Here is a 13579-nt window from a genome sequence, read left to right as displayed (position 1 = left end):
ATGAGTTTTTCAGTATTTGGATATTTTAGTAGCTATGTAGTTTGTCATTTATTTCAATGAATATCAGAAGAAATTCTGAAATAATTCAAAAACTAGATCTTGGGGTATACCTGTCACAGCTCAACACGATAGGACCTATCTTGGTCCGATTGGATTGACAGTTGTGGCACTACACATCATTGCGAAGCCGAATCTAGAGCACTATGACACTCTACTCTCTGTCGTTTCTCTTAGTAAATGTGGGCTCCGAAAAATTCCAATTTTGGGTGTGATCCCAGGGGAATTTTCAGAAGGCAGATTGGGTTTGAGATTTGACCCCTCCGGTTGAGATTTTCGATCAACACGGCCATCATCGGGGTGACATTAAAGTCACTTGTATTTTCGTAGGATTTCGGGAGATATTTTGTAATTCAAGTCGCGTCGACTCCAGTCCTCCCAAGGAGGAGGATGAAACTTGAATATTTAACCCGCGCAGCATTCTCGGATCGTTGGATTTGAGATTTATATGCGACGATCGGAGCACATGCGAGTTGTAGTATTTGACCCTGCGCAGCATTCTCGGACATTAGAATTTAGAAATTTATTGCATTGACCGGAGCACATGCAGGGGTTTAATTAGTGTAAGTGATCATATTTAATATTTAAGGGGCATTTAAAAATATTTAAATACGATCAATTTGCGAGAGTGATTTTATCTAAGAAATGCCCAAGTTTTCATTTAAGAACCTACGAACGCCTTCTGTCCGCTTGCACACATGTTGCGGATCCGGTGGCGTTATTCTAAATTAGATTTCATTTGTAACACATAAAAATACATCCATTTATCCATTTGTTGTTATTATCCCACTCAACATATTCAGATTTAATTGTGGCTTAAGTAACTTCCAATTAGGAGTTATGAAAGTGGGGTCCAATGTTTAAGTAAGAAATTCAATTAAATCTGAATTTTTAATTTCAGATTTAATTGTGGCTTAAGTAACTTCCAATTAGGAGTTATGAAAGTGGGGTCCAATGTTTAAGTAAGAAATTCAATTAAATCTGAATTTTTAATTTCAGATTTAATTGTGGCTTAAGTAACTTCCAATTAGGAGTTATGAAAGTGGGGTCCAATGTTTAAGTAAGAAATTCAATTAAATCTGAATTTTTAATTTCAGATTTAATTGTGGCTTAAGTAACTTCCAATTAGGAGTTATGAAAGTGGGGTCCAATGTTTAAGTAAGAAATTCAATTAAATCTGAATTTTAATTTCAGATTTAATTGTGGCTTAAGTAACTTCCAATTAGGAGTTATGAAAGTGGGGTCCAATGTTTAAGTAAGAAATTCAATTAAATCTGAATTTTTAATTTCAGATTTAATTGTGGCTTAAGTAACTTCCAATTAGGAGTTATGAAAGTGGGGTCCAATGTTTAAGTAAGAAATTCAATTAAATCTGAATTTTTAATTTCAGATTTAATTGTGGCTTAAGTAACTTCCAATTAGGAGTTATGAAAGTGGGGTCCAATGTTTAAGTAAGAAATTCAATTAAATCTGAATTTTTAATTTCAGATTTAATTGTGGCTTAAGTAACTTCCAATTAGGAGTTATGAAAGTGGGGTCCAATGTTTAAGTAAGAAATTCAATTAAATCTGAATTTTTAATTTCAGATTTAATTGTGGCTTAAGTAACTTCCAATTAGGAGTTATGAAAGTGGGGTCCAATGTTTAAGTAAGAAATTCAATTAAATCTGAATTTTTAATTTCAGATTTAATTGTGGCTTAAGTAACTTCCAATTAGGAGTTATGAAAGTGGGGTCCAATGTTTAAGTAAGAAATTCAATTAAATCTGAATTTTTAATTTCAGATTTAATTGTGGCTTAAGTAACTTCCAATTAGGAGTTATGAAAGTGGGGTCCAATGTTTAAGTAAGAAATTCAATTAAATCTGAATTTTTAATTTCAGATTTAATTGTGGCTTAAGTAACTTCCAATTAGGAGTTATGAAAGTGGGGTCCAATGTTTAAGTAAGAAATTCAATTAAATCTGAATTTTTAATTTCAGATTTAATTGTGGCTTAAGTAACTTCCAATTAGGAGTTATGAAAGTGGGGTCCAATGTTTAAGTAAGAAATTCAATTAAATCTGAATTTTTAATTTCAGATTTAATTGTGGCTTAAGTAACTTCCAATTAGGAGTTATGAAAGTGGGGTCCAATGTTTAAGTAAGAAATTCAATTAAATCTGAATTTTTAATTTCAGATTTAATTGTGGCTTAAGTAACTTCCAATTAGGAGTTATGAAAGTGGGGTCCAATGTTTAAGTAAGAAATTCAATTAAATCTGAATTTTTAATTTCAGATTTAATTGTGGCTTAAGTAACTTCCAATTAGGAGTTATGAAAGTGGGGTCCAATGTTTAAGTAAGAAATTCAATTAAATCTGAATTTTAATTTCAGATTTAATTGTGGCTTAAGTAACTTCCAATTAGGAGTTATGAAAGTGGGGTCCAATGTTTAAGTAAGAAATTCAATTAAATCTGAATTTTAATTTCAAATTTAATTGTGGCTTAAGTAACTTCCAATTAGGAGTTATGAAAGTGGGGTCCAATGTTTAAGTAAGAAATTCAATTAAATCTGATTTTTTAATTTCAGATTTAATTGTGGCTTAAGTAACTTCCAATTAGGAGTTATGAAAGTGGGGTCCAATGTTTAAGTAAGAAATTCAATTAAATCTGAATTTTTAATTTCAGATTTAATTGTGGCTTAAGTAACTTCCAATTAGGAGTTATGAAAGTGGGGTCCAATGTTTAAGTAAGAAATTCAATTAAATCTGAATTTTAATTTCAGATTTAATTGTGGCTTAAGTAACTTCCAAGGGAGCAATTTTAGGAAACAAATAATGACCAATAACTCCACTTATTTCAGAATTTGAAAACTGAAATGAGAGGGGAATTATGGAGTAACGGCAAGGGAAGGAGGGGCCGGCTGACTGGGGTGGCCGGCGGCCACTGGCGGGGGCTTGGGCCGGCGGGAGAGATGCCTGGGTGAAGCCGGCGGGAGGAGGGAGCCCTGTTGGGTCGGCGGAATGGCCAGGGAGGCCAGCGGCTGGCTGGGCTCCAAGGGGGGGGGGATGGCGGCACTAGGAAGGAGGGAGGAAGTTGGAGAAAAAAACCTGAGAATCTTCTTGCAATTTTCTTGTTTCAAACTTCTTCCAACCTCGCCTTTACACAACAAACATAGATTGAATCTAGAACTCACGGAGAGATCTAGTTCTCCCTTTGAACTCACTAAGAGATCAAAGGGAAAGGAGGGTGAAGAACTCACCAAGAGATCTCCTTGCACTCACTAAGAGAACACATAGTAGTAAATTTTTCATTCATCAAAAACTAAATTATTACAAGAGAATGGCCATATAAATAGGCCTCACAATGACAAAGAAAAACAAAAGACTAAAATGCCCCTCGGGCTACATTAACGACCAAATACCCCTAAGGGCAAAAACGGAAAAACATACAAAACAAATAAACTACTACATAAAATGATGAAAATAAAGATCATGATCGTAGTCATCGATCTCCGGCATCTCCTGATGGTACATGTGTCGCAATCTCTGACGATGTCCTCATCACCCTGTCCACTCTCTCTCTTTTTCTTTTCTCTATTAGTTTGTGATTGCATTATGAAAAAAAAAAATTATTCTAAGGCTTTATTTATAGTGGTAATAAGCCGTAAGTTTAGCGGCCTAGAATTTATTATAAATTTCATAAGATGTTATAAGATATTTTAAAGTAAATAAAATAGTTCACAAGATCTTACAAGATTAAAAATAATCTCTTAATCATCTTTACATTAATAAATGCTCTCTAAATATTTCATAGCACATAAAAAAGAATTAGTCAAAGATTTGTTTTTAAAGGTGAGATTCAACTATATTTTCTTATGATTCTTGGATGAGGAAGATGAAGCTCTTCTTCTTGATCTTGAGTTAGAGAGAGAGGGAGAGGGAAGAGAAGGAGAGCAGCTCACGGGAATTCAAAATTCCTTTATTCAATAGGGATATTATAAGAGGGTCACTTTTCACATCAACTACAATGCTTGCAGATCATCTTAATCTAAAACCGGACCACTACACAACAATTTCTACCTTGGGCCAATTTTACGATGAAAGAACCACTTATGTGCCTATTGCGATCTGACCGGGTCCTTGCGCTAACTCGATGAGCAAACCTACTGAACCGAGCCCAATCCCGCTCGCGCTCAGCCTTTACACAGCGTTCCGATCCACTGCTCCAGCTTGCGCTCCCGCGCGTTCTAACCCACGCACGCCTGTACTCGTTTTTGTTCCTCCCGTTATCCGCAAGCCAGTGTTTTGTGCATTGCTTGCTCCTGCATGCTTCTGGCCCACGTATTTGCTCCTACACGGCACGCCCGAGCTCTAGCATCGAGCACACTCCGGCTCACCAGTCTTTCCCGGCACCTATGTGTGCTCCGACCTGCGACTTTGCATGAGCCACCTATTTGATCTCGAGGTTCTTAATCTTGTTGCTTTCTCTCCGCTACTCTGGAACATCCGACACTGCTCACCGATCTGCCTGTGATCTAACTCGGAAGCTCCACCTAAGAAGTTAAAATAGATATTTAATCAAGAACAAGATCCACTACAGAAAAATTGGCAATTATCGGCGGCTTTTTCCGGCGGTTAGTATAAAATTTCAGGCGGTTTTCCGGCAATTACTGGTGATTTTCCTGTGGTTTGTTAACCGTCGGTATAAACCGCGTATGAAACAAATTGTGGCGGTCAGTTTCCGACGGCTAAAACTTCTGGCAGCTTTCCGGCGGCCAACACAACCAGTAAGTTCCGTGCCTCCAAGATCCACTAGCGCGACATATGCTCGCCTATGCCACCCATAAAGCTCCTCCAATCCGTACAATCCGTGACCTACCCGCTCAAGGTCGCGGCTCCCAAGTCACGATCTGTACAACCTGCTCGCATTGAAATCCCTTGTTCATGTGCCGCATGAACCCCACTACACTCGCGCTAATGGGCCAATTTGCTTGTTCACCTGCACGCGCTACACCAGCGTGGTCGATCACGCACTTTGTGCTACCCAATTTCATAATAACCAACCGTCTGTGAGACCTGCAATGTTGCCTCTCTGCCCATGCTCACGATCCCTGTACGCACGTGTGAAGCCGCGCATCTAGCCTAGCTCTCGATTCACCCGAGCATGTTAGCCCACACTCGTCACGCATGGCCCAGCCACGATCCCGAGCTCATTGCTGCACATACAATCCTCCTGCGCCTTGCGTCTGTATCTGGTGCTTGCCGCGGTCAAACTCTGCTCCCACTGGCCCACTCGATCCCGTGCTCCAGACCCCTTGCTGGCACGTGAACCCAGGCTCTCGCTTTCAGAATCCACAGGGCTTGCTTGACAGCCCATCCACCTCATGCAACAAATGCACATGAGGATGCTCGTAGATGGAACAGACAGCAATCGCCTTCTCTCTTACTTGGACAAGAACCTTCCTATACCTCGAGATCATCTCAACAAGGCGTTGATACCACTTGTTGTGATTCTTGCATGAGGAATAAAAAGTTTTTTGTTGATCTTGAATGAGAGGGAGAGGGAAGAGAGGGAGAGTAGCTCATAGGAATTCAAAATTCCCTTATTCAATAGGGATATTACAAGAGAGGCACTTCTAACATCAACTACAATGTTATTTATGTTACGAATCTAATATCAGAGAATATAATTTTGATGATACCAAATACTTCTGTTTTTCTACGACTGCCTTGCCTACTAACGTTTCAGGTCCACAAGATCAAACTGCAAATTGAACCAACTCAAGATTGAATAGATTAGGATTGAGTCAGTTTGTAATGTACGACATGTGTTTTTTATCTTTTCTTGAGTCCTTTGTAACAATGTGGTCTTGATGCTAAGTAACATTGCACACACACACTTGGGGGAAAATTTCTGTCTGTTTTAGAGTTTTCTGTTTTTGATCACATCGTCCGGGACGATCCAAAAAATGGCCTGGAGGATCAGTTAAAACATAAACTCTAATTATGCCATTATGGTTAAGGCAGCCGCAATTAAGCGCATCGTCCTGGACGATATTAGTATCGGCCAGGATGATAGACTCAAATAAAAAAGAATCAGCTGCCATATCTATTTAGGTATCTTTTATTTTTGGACATCATCAGTGAAATTATGTCTAAATTAATTTGGTAATTAAATAAAGCAATTAAGGTTTGATTGCTCGATCATATCATCCTAGACGATCACATGATCGGCCGGGACGATTAGTTCATAAATCTTAGTTTTTCCTGGACGATCAAACATCGGCCTAGTTCCATTCTGGGTGATACTCTAGACGATATGTACTGAATTGAACTAATCGTCCGGGACGATCGTGAGATCGGCTTAGACGATCAAGTTATTTTTACATCATCCAGATATCAATTCAGGGCGATGTTCTGGATGATATTCATCATTTTGTACTAATCAGCTGGACGATGTAGTTATTTTTCGATCGTCCAGACTTCCATCCAGGGCGATGGTCTGAACGATATTCAACAACTTGAACTAATCATATAGGACGATAGACTATCGTCCTGGACGATTTGAACAAATGATCCTTCTAATCGTCCAGACTCTTCCAAATCGTCCTGGCTGATTGAGTAAAAATTGAACTAATCATACAGGATGATCGGTCGAGATGATCTTTGATGATTAGTTGCCAATTATGGCTAATTTGGAGCCCTTGTTTAAAAGATCTATTATTTTCTCAAGAGGAGATCTTTTGCTGTTGTCATGATCTAAGAGAGCCAAGAGGAGAGGGAGAGCAAGGGAGAGAGAGAAAGGATCTTCTGAGAGGTTTCACAAGGGTTGCTCCAAGCAAGGATCCATCGTCGGGCTTCAAGAGGAAGCAAAAGGAGTTGGGTTCTCTGACTGCTTTAGGAGGAAGCAAAAGGAGTTGGGTTCTATGCCTGACCGGGGTTGGTGGAAAGGAGTTTTTGTACGGGCTTCTCCGCCTTGCTGTGGGGGCAAAAGGAGAGACACTGTGTTTAGTGCAATACTCAGAGGAGAGGCTCCGGGGAGTGGACGTAGGTCAGGTTAATCGAACCACTATAAAATCTAGTGTGTTCTTTCTTATTGTACTTCCACATTTAATTTCCGCACTTTGATTTCTGTGGTGAGTCTTGGTTTGGTTGTGATTGTGCTTTTGCTTAAAGAATTTTTTAAATACCAATTCACCCCTCCTCTTGGTTATTCTTGGGACTAGTTCATTAGGGCTTAACATCCCTGTTGAACTTTCAATTTATAGGCATTTACAAGGAGTTTGATAGCTTGCGGATCAACCTAATCTAAAACCGGACCACTAAACAACATATTTTTTTGAAAAAAATCCTCATAACACAAATGAATCAATCACCTATTTGCATTTAAAGATGAGATTTAACCATATTTTATGAAGATTTTATTGAAAGATAATTTTGGTTCCACATGATTAGTCATCTATTGTTTAGAGACAAATTTTTTAATGTACTGGCTTAGTAGTGAGTAAATGAATATCTTTCAGTGCAGCATCTACATATTATCACTCAATAAGGTTCACTGTGAATTTGCAACCATAGCTTTTTCAACTAGTGTCATTTTTATAAGCATATCAACATAATTTTCTACTCCATTGATCTTGATGAGTTGTGAAGCACCTCCTTCAAGACAACTCTGCATATAATAGTTCTTAAGTTGTATGTATTTTGTCCAGAATTAGAAATAGTCATTCTTCTAAAATGAACGGTGTTGTTTGTCGCGAAAGATTTTCATGTCTTCTTGTGACTTGATGAGTTCTTTCAGGAAGCTTTTGAGCTAAGCGATCCCTTTGAAGGCTTTAGTGGCAGTTACATATTTAACTTTTGTTGTTGATAGTACAGTTATATACTGAAGTTGTGACATCCAATTGATAGCAGTGTCACCTAAAATTTGCATTTGTTACGGGTTAGAATATACGCGGCAATAGAGTTAGAAAATTTTTTGTCTTAGCCTTGTACGAATATCCAGGACAAAAACAGAATAAAAAAGGAATACCATAATTTTTTTACTTGGAAACCCTGGAAAAGGGAAAAACAACGGGGCCACGCCTAGTTGAAAGGATTCCACTAGTATTTGCTTAGATTACAAATGGCCGACTGGACCCTGAAATTGAGGATGATCAGATTACAATAATCAACTTTCGGGTTGAAATTCAATTACAAATGGAGATCGGAAATCCGGCGACGTTTGGTAGTCGGGCAGAAATCCAACTTCAATTGACAGAAACTCCGGTATCAGTCGGCGGCCGGGCAGAACTCCGGCTTCAGTTGGCGATTTGGCAGAACTCCGGCGTCAGTCGCTTGCCGGGTGGAAGTCTGGCAGTGTTCGAGGAGGAGTCTGGTGGCAAGAGAGCTCTCTTCCATCTCTTCTCTTTCTTCTCTTCCTTCTCATCTCTTCTTGCTTGGGGTCCCCTCCCATGAGAAATAAGGGGTCCCTTATTTACAGTTTTCTAAGAGTGGCATGACCAATAAATAAGTGGAAGATCAAGGGTAAATAGGGAGTAGTTTTAATGAATGGGCGATGTTGAATCCCTTGATCATGGACTGTTTATTGAGCATTTGAATGTCTTAATAATATCATAATTCGAAGATCATGGGCTCGTTGGATTCATCTCATCGAGCCGTTAGATTTGACTATAAGCACGACACTTTTGGAAACTGTTTGGTAATCCAAATTATGGACTGAGCCTTTCAAATGCATTTTGGGTCTTTGATTTGGACCCATATGAGCTTGGATTAGGTCGAATTTGGTGTCGTTGGGTTCATATTTTTGAGACCTTCAATTCGACTATAAGTTTGTTGAAATCAGAATTCATATGATTTCTGATTTAATTTTTGAAGTTTCCAACTTGATTTTGCTTTGAGATTCGTGCCCAATCAAGAAAATTATTTGATTCACATGATTAACAATAAAGGCTTGATGTTGTTGTTGTTGTATATGATTAATAATAATCAGATAAATGTTTTTGAAGTTTTTCATTATTAATCATATCCCACCCTACAAGATGACCTCTTCACATTTCATATAACTCACATTTAGAGGCAGTGGTGGAGCCAGAAAATTTATTGAGGAAGAGCCTAAATTACATTTTTAAAATTTTCCCTCAACTTTTTTCATTTGGGCCTGAGACCAGCATAGACAGTTTTAATAAAAAAAATTCAACTAGCATTTGATGCAAGATTTTCCATATTTAATTCAAAATTTTTTGGTAAATTTACATCAACTCGAATGAGTTTTTTGGTTTCCTCTTCATCCTTATTGTTATTCTCATCCATAGTATTTGATGATTTTAATTCGATGACCGCTTGAAATATCTTTTTATAGATGTTCAAACTAGTACTCAAACATGACCTAAGAGTAGATATCTATTATTTAGATATAAAATTGAAAAATTCAAACAAAACTACTAGATATGGTGAGCTTACTGATGAACAGTATATATATATATATATGAAGAGAGAGAGAGAGAGAGAGAGAGAGAGAGAGAGAGAGAGAGAGAGAGAGGTGTTCTTGATCATATCCAAGTCTAATCTGTGCCCTGTACTTCTTTAAGAATTGGCGTGTCCTGTTTCTTGTTATCATGGATAATAAATGGATTTCTGAATAAGATAAGCCTTGCATTTTATCAAAAATGTCCTCACTTGAATTGGAATAGAAAAAACAAGCTTGGTGATGATAAGATAGCTTATATTATAACCTCCAAATTATAGTTTTGAGTTTTAAAAACAATTTCAATAGTAGGAATGATCTTCCTAGCTGCCCTTTTTCTACTATTTAGTTGAGAAATCTGCTTGAAAAATGCTATGTTCTTCCACTTATAATCTTTTAAAAAAAAATGTTGTACTGCCATAAAAAAAATAAAGAAAAAAAAAAAATCTAAATTTAGGATCTCAATACATCGATATGATTGAGTAAATGTAGTATTACTCATTCTAATTACTACAGTGATTTGGGAAAAGAATCTCTTATGGTTTAGAATAGAGATGTCTAAGTTGTTTATTTATGTCCTCTCATATGGCAGTTGGCGCTCTTTCTCTTGTATTATACTCATTTTGCAATTATTTTTTTGGTGGTGGGGTACATGTTGATTAGTATTCTGTCCTTTCCTGCTTTACATATTTGGTTAATTTATCCAAACCTCACATATTTTTCTCAGAAGAAATATATTTTGCATTAGTGTTGACAGAGACATCAAAGCCGAATGGATTTTATTATCATTTAAAAGTTATAATATGCTTCAGTTGTCTGTTTTCTTTTTTCTAAGGTTTAGTTTGGGACGGCTTTCTTAGTGCTTCTTAAAGTTCAAAAGTTTTAATCTTTTATTAAAAAACTGCTTTAAGAAGCAGTAACAAAGCCGTCCCAAACAAAGCCTAAATTTATCAAAGAGAATGCTGCTACTTTATCTTTGCAGAAATAATCTTATTGAAAACCTTTTCAGACAAGTTTGAAAACATGTATGTTTCTTTTACGAGAAATCAACTAACAATTTGAAATAAAAAATAAAGAAAGTTACCTGAGGCGGTACTCCAATTTGAAGAAGAACAGGGTTAATGAGCAGCCCTCCACCAATGCCAAAGAGGCCACCCATAATTCCTGATAAGAGTGCAGCTAATGGAAAAACCAACACAGGTAGATCTTTCACTCTATTATGTGCTTCAGCTCCCTACACAAGGCCCAAATATTCAAATTCTGTAAGCTTTCTCTTTGGGACAGCTTTTGTACTACTTTTTAAAACATCATTCTAGTACACAAATTTTAAATTCAAGAAATTTTTGTACGAGAAAACTGTTTTAGAAAGCAAGAAGAAAGCCGTCGCAAACGAAGCCTCAGTGAAAGTTTTCTTGAGTTATTTAAAATCTCTGAAACTTACCAGTTCATCATTCTGCAGATCAGGAATCTGATGGTTTGATGATCGCCTGATATGGGAAAGAATGAACAGCGTAAAAACTACAGCTAAGGGAACCTGGAACAAGGTAATGAGCCAGTATGCAACTCTACAAGGTCTTATGTGTATCATACTCTGCAAGGAGAAATAAGCCATCATTGTAGCATTATTAATTCTTGAATATAATAGATGTCAGTCAAGCTTCTTATAATCATTCTTGCTGATGTAAAGTTTGCTAATGATAGAAATTTTTTTTCAAATATTTTATTAATTTGTAGTAGGACATAAGATCAGTTATAGATAAGTAGATATAAAAGTGATTGCATATCAAATTTCACGTAGAGATCTAATGAATATTTATCAAAGTTCAAAGTTCAAACTCAAACATCTTATCTCTACCTTAAAACCAAAGATCATATCATGTTAGCCAGGGCTCTTTGAGTGATACATCAAGCATTTAGTGCATCTAATAATTGCTCCATTAAAAATAGCCACAGTAATAAGTTTGATAATGGATGCTGAGATAACCATAGCCATCACTTTAAGTCATAGGTGGAGGCCAGGATTTATAAAAAAGTTTTGAGTGGCCTACTCTGAAACTGATTTTTATGTAATTTTATATGCAGATTCTTCATTTTTATTGGAATTTCAGACTTTAAACAGTCACTAAAAGAAAGATTAACAAAGAAAGAATGACAACCTCATTCACTCCAACTTAGAAAAAAAAACTTTTTATTAATTTATTTTATCTTTAACATTTAAAGAAATGAATCTAGGAGTAAATCTAGCTGTTTTAGACCTTAGTAGACTTTCTACGTAGATGTTAGATGTTGGATGGGTGGAACATCATGGTCTAAAGTAAGCATGCAATTGATTTAGTGAAAAAAACTAAGCTCGAACCTGACTTTTACTGAATTTCTTAGCAAATTCAATCCATTAGGGAATCTCTGGAAGAAGTGCATTTGTTGATAAAATGCAAAGCAGTTTCTACTTTGATTGGCAGCATCTGATTTTCTTGTATTTCAAACAATTATTGTGGCTTTGTTGGAAGATTAGAAAGTAATTAAATCTTACAATCAAACGTCAAAATATTGTATTTTAGTTAGAAATATTGTCTTTCGGAACTTTGGTTATATCTAAACTATATTTTGCTGTAAAAAATGTTAATGCTATTTGTCCATTAGCCTGTCCTGATGCAGAAGCAGTGCATTGAATAAGTATAGTGATATTTAAAAGACAAAATTACTCATAACAAATCTGTATCAAACGGAAAATATTTCTATTAGGGAATTGAGCAAACTTACATGAAGATTTCGTCTTCAGAAAGGGGAAAAAAAAAGGAATCAAACAGTAATATACCTTGCCATCTTTACTCCCCGCAAGAAGATGAAGCACAGAGAAAGTAATCCATATCATCAACAAAATCATCATATTCCTCCATGGAATTCTTTCCTCTTCCTTCCCTCGCAAGAGTGGCTCCTCCACCGCATGATCAGACTCCTCCTTCCAACACTTACACCCAGCTCCACAAATCTTAAAAGTAGAGCAAGCAAGAAATATTGCAAAGAGAGCAGTTATTAGCCACTCAGGAAACATGACATTGCAAACCACACCAATACTAACTCCAAGCAGCATTGATGGCTCTGAGAGTAGAGCAATATCATAGTCAATTGTGGATTGGGAATTTAAATTTTTGTTGAAGAAGAAGAGATTGCACAAGACATTTGAGACCGAGCCCGCCGTTACCATGAACGAGGAGACGGCAGCGGAGGCCTTGAGATCCATGCCAGCGATGAGGTTGAGGATAGGGAGGTAGAGAGAGCCACCTCCGACTCCGCCGGCGCTGGAGATGGAGGCGGCGATGAAGCATAGGATATAGGATGTGATGTGGAGGAAAAGGCTGTTGGAATCATGAGCTGCCTGAGTGTTTTTTCTCAATTGGTAAAGAAGGTTGAGGAGGCGAGGGAGTTGAGAAGGTGACATTGTCTTGGATAGAGGAATGGAGCTGTCAAAGGATTGTAGTCTGAAACTCTGAATAATATACATATATGAATTTTTGAGCAAACGCAGTTCATCTTAGGCTTGATTTGGGAAGTTTTTTTTTCCTTAAAATATAGTTTTAATATTAAAATATTTTTTTTATTAAAATTTTGTTTTAAGAAGCAATAAAAAAATAGTCACAAATGAAGTCTTGGAACAATTTTTTTACTGCTTCTTAAAATAGTTTTCTAGTATAAAATTTTTATTTTTGTACTATAAAACTGCTTTAAGAAGCAGTAAAAAAGTCATCCCAAACTAAAATTTTGTTTGAGACGGCTTTATGATTGCTTATTAAAATAGTTTTTTAGTTCAAAATTTTTATTTTTGTACTAAAAAGTTGTTTTTAAAAGCAATAAAAAAATAGTTTCAAACTAAAGTTTCGTTTGGGACGGCTTTCTTATTACTTCTTAAAGCAGCTTTTTAGTACAAAATTTTTAATTTTTGTACTAGAAAGCTACTTTAGGAAACAATAAGAAAGTCATCCCAAATGAAGCCTTAGTCTATTGGTTAGGAGCTCTTTGGCTATTAATTAAGAAGAATAGAATTTGAAATTTATGTATGTGATGCGTGCATAAATTCAGGCA

General features: G+C 36.6%; 1 protein-coding gene across 1 annotated transcript; it reads right to left on the bottom strand.

The window, feature by feature from the left end:
- Positions 1-10464: 10464 nt before the first annotated feature.
- Positions 10465-12947, bottom strand: LOC110105700 (sulfite exporter TauE/SafE family protein 5-like). The gene is made up of 4 exons (XM_020835299.2): positions 12315-12947; positions 10941-11090; positions 10584-10733; positions 10465-10500 (listed from the first exon to the last, which is right to left on the bottom strand). Exons 1-4 carry the CDS (start codon positions 12936-12938, stop codon positions 10465-10467), a joined length of 960 nt encoding a protein of 319 aa, XP_020690958.1. The 5' UTR covers positions 12939-12947.
- Between the last annotated feature and the right edge of the window lie 632 nt (positions 12948-13579).

Source organism: Dendrobium catenatum, unplaced genomic scaffold, assembly GCF_001605985.2.
Source record: "Dendrobium catenatum unplaced genomic scaffold, ASM160598v2 fragScaff_scaffold_1056, whole genome shotgun sequence".
Taxonomy (NCBI): Eukaryota; Viridiplantae; Streptophyta; class Magnoliopsida; order Asparagales; family Orchidaceae; genus Dendrobium; species Dendrobium catenatum.
Note: the sequence above shows the minus strand (reverse complement) of the source record. Positions and strands in the feature narration are given on the sequence as shown.